At 39.4% G+C, this 7,490-nt stretch overlaps 1 protein-coding gene across 1 annotated transcript; it reads right to left on the bottom strand.

Moving 5' to 3' along the window:
- Positions 1-2,823: 2,823 nt before the first annotated feature.
- Positions 2,824-7,412, bottom strand: LOC137745451 (HNH endonuclease). Its single transcript, XM_068485415.2, has 7 exons — positions 6,461-7,412; positions 5,760-5,814; positions 5,447-5,521; positions 5,237-5,328; positions 3,878-3,959; positions 3,262-3,345; positions 2,824-3,149 (listed from the first exon to the last, which is right to left on the bottom strand). Exons 1-7 carry the CDS (start codon positions 6,829-6,831, stop codon positions 3,012-3,014), a joined length of 897 nt encoding a protein of 298 aa, XP_068341516.2. The 5' UTR covers positions 6,832-7,412; the 3' UTR covers positions 2,824-3,011.
- Positions 7,413-7,490: the final 78 nt, after the last annotated feature.

Raw genomic sequence — 7,490 nt, 5'->3', positions numbered from 1 at the left:
GTCTTCCAAATGTACCAACATGTAAAAACAATATAAGAAAAAACCCGTTGCTTATCAGACTTCAACCCAGGAACCGCCTCAAGGCAAGAAATTAGCCAAGCCAGCCATGTTGTGACTTCACACAGATGTAGCCTTATACCTAAATCTCCCCCAAACCACACCAATTCCACCCATGGCCAAAGTAAGAGAAGATGCTCAATTGATTCTTCCTGAGCATTGCAAATAGGACACATAGGCGATGGAGAAGATCGTTTGAGAAATAAATTTGCCATAGTAGGAACATCCGCATTAAGAGTCTTCCACAGAAAGCACTTGATTTTGGGTAAAGCCTCCATACTCCACACCCATTTTCAAATAGACTTTGGAATAGTAGCCGAAGTCGATGCACTCATAATCCTTGGTGGTCCCTGGCCGAAATGAGCCCAATGGTAACCCGAGTGAACTGTATAGGTGCCATGTTTCTCAAAAGGCTAGACCAATCGATCATGACACAACGGGTCACCAATGGGTGTATCCAAGATCGCCTGATAGTCTCGTTGTGACACAAAAGATTTCAAGAATTCAATATCCTATTGCCCAGTGGCCGAATTAATCAAAGAGCTCACCATGAATGTTCTAGTGACAGGCACCACACTCATTGGTTCTGGTCTCCCCAGTGGGACGTGTGGGAGCCATCGATCTTTCCTAACCTAAGCCTCTCGACCATTCATAATTTGCCAATGAGCGCCCCTCAGCAGTATATCTTGTCCCGCCAATAAACTAGACCAAGCCCAGGAAGCTCGTCCTCCCCTCTTAGCTTTAAGGAAAGAACAATTGGGAAAATATCAAGCTTTAAGAACTTGTGCCCACAGCGTATGCAGCTCCTATATCAGTCTCCAACATTGTTTAGCCAGTAGAGCGTCATTAAAAGATTCAAAATTCCTAAAACCAAGTCCACCTTCAACCTTAGCGCTACATAACCTCGCCTTGGAGACCCAATGGATGCGGTTTTCTCCACTCCGTTTGCTCCGGTATTCTGATTAACAGAGCAAACGCACAAGAAGAAAAAAAGGCTAAAGATTCAATCTTGAAAGAAACATAACCTTGGCTGGACTCCCAATCAACCCCGTTGGCGGGGGAGTGAAGCTCTAGTTTTGGAAGACATAGGCGTATGTCGGTCTAGAGGAGTCTGGTGATTGACGGGTGCCCAGTCTTGGACCGTCGAGATACCAACTTTCTAAGATTTCAGCTCCACCCACCTTTTAATTTGTTTACTTTTCGCGGGACGAATATCCTGTTGTGGTTGTAGCATGCATTCGGACAATACCACTTTCCCCTGAATCTCGTCTCCGTTGTCAGCCCAACACACGCATAATGGAACCATTCACCTCCTTGGCACTGTCAGCAAATAAAAATCACCATAATAAAGAAATATAACACTGCATAATTAAGATGAACCTTGCTTATTTTTAGTTTTAGTAGGGCCATTGACAACCAATACGGTCTTTGTAGCCAAGCCAGAAAAGGATATGCAATCGTGTCTCCGAACGAGACCTGAAAAATCACGATAGTTCCTTTACTTCAAAACATGCAGCAGAGATTTTCAACATAACTGAAGAATGTAGCACAAACTGAGAATATCAGAAAGCACATACTGAAATCAACGAGTCAAAACATTTATTAACTAGTGTCGAGCAGTTAGTATGGCTTAAACGAGTTCAACTCATTTCAGCTTTGATATTGTTCAAATTTCTAACCATTGTCTTCATATCCGTGCTCTATTTACACTTCAAGTGGCCAAATATAGTCTAGTTCCAAAATTCATTAAATGGTTTACAATCCCTTCAAAATATAATGCACACTAGACTTTTACAGACTGCTGTAAAAGTAATTCAGATCCTCATCTGCAGACGTTTGATTGCAGAAATGGTTTTATATAGAATGGTTGTATAAATTTCATTGTTTAACTTCTGTTTTAATGTTGTCTTGATTGAAGGAATCCATTTTACTTCTTAAATGGAAAACTAATTTATTAATTGTATTGTAGATCGAGCTAAGACTTCTTGCTGCTCATGCCTCTCTCAAATGTTAACTATGTTAAACATACGCGTTCTTGAGGATTAGTGTGTTACCATTATTTCAAAGAGTTCAAGCATTGTTACCATTATTTCAAAGAGTTCAATCATGCTTAGGAAGTACTGGATTAGTGTGTTGAAGGATTACGGTGGAATCCATTTCTTGATGGAATTCGGTCACCTCTGGTACCATCAAAGTTGCAACCTTGCTTAGAAGAATCCTGGCCAGTAATATTGCAGGCAATTGCATTGGATGCAGTTCCTGTGACTATTGAAGAGAACTAGTATTCAAACTCCACTCCTCAAAATACATAAAGAAATAGCTTATTGTCCGGACATCGCATGGTTGAACTGGAATCCGAAGACTATCAGTTTCTTTGGGGATTTGCTCTACTTGTCTTATTTCAGGGCCAAATTCTACCCTTGGTGAACTGAAAAGTTCGATTTTTTTCATTAAAGCTAGTAGCGGTGAAGATTCAGCTAGTGAAGAATTATCTTCTCCTAATTACTTTCTTGGTAATTTGAAAGAGAATCTGAGAAGAGGGAGAGAGAGGGAGAGAGATTTTAAAATGTGACTGACGTCTGCGCCTTCATGGTTAGCCCTCTATACTAGATTTGTCCGGGTTGATCCTGGGCTGTGGGGTTTTTAATTTTTCACAAACATTATGCATTATTGTCATGGAAATTTGGGGCCAGATCTGTTGACAACAAAACAAAAGCTCCTGGAGTTTGGTGAGTCACGACTTCACCTACTTAAAAGTGAGAGATATTAGGTTTAAATCTCGTAATTGCATTTATCATTAACAAAGATGCTGCAAATATAGGTTGTTGACCTTTCATGTTTATGCAAATGAAGGCCTAAACCAAGGTAGAGATTATATACATGAAATGTGTTACAATGCATGATATGCATAGAAATAAGCACAAGTCGTTAGTGCCTAGTGCCTAGTGATGGTGTCATGGCTCTGAAGAAGGCGGCGGCTTGGAATTTGATAGATATTGGAGCCACTCTTCTGGAGTTCCCTTTCTCATTTTCAGCATTTTAATTGCTGCACTTGTTAGTGGTATTGCAAGTATGTCATAGTCCTTCGGAGCCTGCGAAATCAATTCAATTCAATTGTATGCATCTTAATTTGTAGCCAGGCTCGCTCACTCATGCCATTAACATGTAAAAGAAAGAAAAAACAAACAAATCGAAATAAATTACCTTGGGGACTTTCATCAGCTTCATATTTGCTTCTTCCAACGTCTTCTGACCTTTCTTCGAGTTGCACCTTGCACATGCGGTGACCTGCATGTTAAGCGTTCACAAGAGAATTCAACCACAACAGTACCTAAACACATGTACCTGCCATATATCCCAGTTTCATAATTGATGTTACAACTTGTATGGTAGCAGCATGACGAATGTATTTTGCACTTTCTGTGCAATAATCGTATTCAATTTATGCCATCAAGGTCTTATTTTCTCCTTCGAAGTAAAGGGTTTCCAGAGGAATCAGATGGACAATGAACAAAAAACAGCTACGGAATGCTTCTCCACTTCAGTGATCATTCATTCATGCAGCATCCATTATACAAGACTACAAGTCGATGGAAACGAGCATCCTTTCTCCTAATCTTAGTGAGGTTTTGGATAATCCCAACTGTTGTACATCTCTTTACTGAAAGTTGGAGCTACTTTATTCGATAGCTAATGCCCACATCGCATAATGATAATACCGCATCTTGTTATCATACTCAGGAAAGAGAATTAAGCACCGCTACGGAGTCTGATTTATACATCAAGAAATCAAATCTTCAAATGGAACTGGTTACCTTACCAGATTATCCCACTTCCACTGTCCACCGCGTGCAATTGGGAAAACATGATCAATAGTCAAGTTTTCACGTGAAGAGCAGTATCTGTTAAGAGAATAGATATAGAAATAAGTCAGTATTCAATTTCCAAATGAATAACCCTTGCCTTCGTGGAACTGGAACTGGAAATAAAAAAATTTATCTAGAATTTCATGGTCTTTAAAGTTCCGTTGTCAGTTACTTCCTAGAGAACAGCTCACTTAATTCTAAGCTACATACGTCAGTCAGGATGCAGACAGGTTCTCCAGACATCCAAGGGCAAAACCAGTAGTGAAGATTGTGAAGCCTAATAACGTGTGCTATGAATTTCATCTGTTTGATACCAGATTTTGTGAAAAATCGTCCCTAATACACAATAAAAAGAAAATACAACGAGTATTTTTCTTTAGAGTGTAAGAACTTATAAAGATTTTAATTCCTCAGCTTTTACGCATTGTCCAAAACTGATTAATGCCACATTAATCAGTTTACCTGTCTAGATCTGTAACTCTTAAACCAGTACCTGTAGCTGGTGATCAATTGATAATAAATTGTGTTGGTTGACGGATGCAACTCCGAAACTCTTGGGTAACCCTGCATTGAACCTGATGCATCAGGTCTCCCGCAACTTTCTATTCCTCATCTCAACGCCTCTGCCTGATTGAATGGGGCCATCTTCACTGAAATATGTTTGAAGATTCCCTCATTCTTACTACTTGATGAATTTTTCTCATTTCATTATCACAGCCAACACAATTCTTTCACCTCTCAACCTTCTCTTTCCACAGTGTTAACAATGTAAATACCTCATGTTTACAGGCACAAGTAAAACCATGCCGCTTTGGAGTAATTAATAGTATCAAGAAACTGATGAAATAAGTTAAACCGCAACAGAAGAAACAAGAGATATGTCTCCACAAATTTATATAGACTTAATCCGAAACACCTTGCAAGATGTCATATCCTGCAACAAATCTCTTGTGATACCATCATTGATATCTGAGATCAATGCAGACACATAGCACTGTATTCCTTTTTCTCCTGAAGGTACACCACTAGAGGTCTATTGGTCCTATAGGCTACATGGAGATAACCTATCTCATCTCATAACATCTCCCGTCCCTAGTTAAGGTGAGATTCAGTCCCAGGTCTTTGGTATGACTACAAGAGAGACTGTATGAGCTAGTCTAGCTAGCAATGTTCATTAATTAGCCCCTGAGACGCATGTGCTTAATCCAACTCTCATCTAATAAGAAGCAATTATGTAATCAAACTAAGCACAAAAGAGATTATCTGTACTTACTTCAGCAAGTTTAACTTGACTAAAAGGGTAATCTACTTACTGACAAGTGAAACTGTCCCGACATAGTATATTTTTACGACTGAGACTGTTCTTAATTCTTCTTCTCTTTACAATCTGCAGTAAATGGGGAACCTGGAACCAGAAGCAAACAAATGTACTCAGTCCAAATGGACAAGAAGAAACAAGGGGAAAATGCAAATGAGGATGTCAATCCCATGCAAAAACACGATGCAATGAATTAACAACGTACCCTTAGGACAGCCGGGATGTAGTAGGATCCGCTTGGGGAGTTTACAGTCCGGTCATAGTATTCAAGTACATCAGCCTGGTACAAGAGAAAATTTGAACCCATCAAATCCATGTATTGTAATTTGCAAGCAGGCAGAATATTCAATAGGAGTCTGTCCTGAGCATGGCAGGTACATTTGGTTTTGAAGAATATTTCTCTGTTTTATCATCTTTGATGACAAATGCCATCACAAATTAATAACTGTAGAACAACTCATCCTTTTATTACTGTTGGAAAATTGCTAAGATGAACAACAGAGCAGCGGCAGTCCCACCTTCTCCATGAATTCCAAGCAAATAGCACGCTTCCAGCATACAACATTAACCGGCCTGCCACAGTAGAACAACAATCTCAATCAGAAGTATTGTAAGGTGGTAGAGAAGAAACAGGGAAAGAAACTCAAGAATCAACAGTTTTCGGCTTATGAATTTCTTACAGCATAAATTACAAAGAAATCAAACACAAACTGAGAAACTGTTGTCAAGGAATCTAATGAGAAGATAGTACTCCATGACAAGAGCAATGTCAGAAATGAAATTCGGGCCCTCAGGCCTTGATAATCAACATAGCCAACAAGACCACGAGATGGCTATTATAATTTATATTGTACAATAAGCATATCCTGTAGATGAGCTTGATGCTTAATTATCCACTTATCTTTCCCTTTGAAAGTATAGGAAAACAAGCACGGGTACGCAGTAAATGTACAAGTATAATCCAATGATTCCAATCCAATTCAAGAATACATGGCCAGTTCTTCACAATAATCACTCTACTGGAGCGCTAATGAAATGAAAGTCTTCCGGTTTAGACACAAGAAAGAAGTAACCAAAATTTAATTATTTACTAGTTTGAAAAGAAAAAAAACAAAAAAAAAACTTGGTATTACAGAGTTAACCATGATATTAGTTAAATGCAAATGATGAAATAGTGCAGAGTGCAGTGCAGGTAAGGTGAAGTGAGAGGTGAGCAGACCTGTAGGAGATATCCAAGACGAGACCTCTGAAGCAAGACAAGTCATCGTCCCTCTCATAGTACTCAACATGATCACCATCGTCGTCACCGCCATGAACACCGTCTCCCTCATCATGATCACCACCATCGACAAACAAATGGGCCTCGGAGTTGAAGCGTTTCGCCTTGTTCCTAGAAGAAGAAGAAGAGTAAAGCCTGGTAGAATCCAATGATCTGAGGCAGCGCCTGCGCCTGAGGAGCTTGTGGGGTTGGATTGATGTGAAGAGCTGCATGTTTTGATCCAACCCCAACCCCCAACCCCCACTGCAGGCCAACTTCACTCGTCGTCCTCCTCCTCCTCCTTGTGCTGTCGACGACAACTGTGCAGCCATTTCCAAATTAAGTAATTGATTAGTGGTTAATTCTGGTATTGCAAATGTTGTGTATTGGTTGGTTTACTTTCTTCTTCTTCTCCTCCTCCAAATCGCAAGTCTAAATGAATTTCTGCATTTTTCATGTTTTTGACACCTCACGCAAAAATGCGTCGCCACATATTTTTGCACATGCTTCCTTTCTTCCACTCGGAATATCTTCTTCTGGGGTCATACGAATTGACTAATCTGCCCTTACATTATTTGCTAGCCTTTGCTTCGTGCAACATGATTGCATACATACATACATAAAAGTTAAAAGAAAAAGTAAATTCATAAAACAAAATTTTGCTGTTTTTCTTTAAACCTCGCTTACACTAAATTAAAATAAATAAATAAACATATATAAACCTCTCTCCATGTCTTCCCACTTGCACTTTCTCTTTCACTCTCTTTCTCTCTCCTTCAATTTTAAAAACAAAAGTAAAAAATTTCGTACACATTTTGTGTGTGGGCGTACTAGTATTAATAAACGAAAGGCATCTTATCACAAGTCACAATATCCGTCCCCAAACCTCCATCAAGCATTCAAGCATTCAAGCAAATCTCCGGAGAAGAAACTGTAACAGTTTCATCCCAAAGCAATTGAGCTTCAAATTAGCAGAAAAGAAATTGCGAAA

This window comes from Pyrus communis, chromosome 12, assembly GCF_041283825.1.
Source record: "Pyrus communis isolate YQ-2024b chromosome 12, ASM4128382v1, whole genome shotgun sequence".
NCBI lineage: Eukaryota > Viridiplantae > Streptophyta > Magnoliopsida > Rosales > Rosaceae > Pyrus > Pyrus communis.
This window is presented reverse-complemented; position numbering and strand designations above follow the sequence as displayed.

Excerpts from the sequence above, each read along its gene's own strand:
- LOC137745451 (XM_068485415.2), bottom strand. The coding sequence starts at position 6,831 with ATGGCTGCACAGTTGTCGTCGACAGCACAAGGAGGAGGAGGAGGACGA. Across the intron at positions 5,522-5,759 it reads GCTTGGAATTCATGGAGAAG|GCTGATGTACTTGAATACTA; the intron begins GTGGGACTGCCG and ends CTCTTGTACCAG. Across the intron at positions 3,150-3,261 it reads AGCTGATGAAAGTCCCCAAG|GCTCCGAAGGACTATGACAT; the intron begins GTAATTTATTTC and ends TTGATTTCGCAG.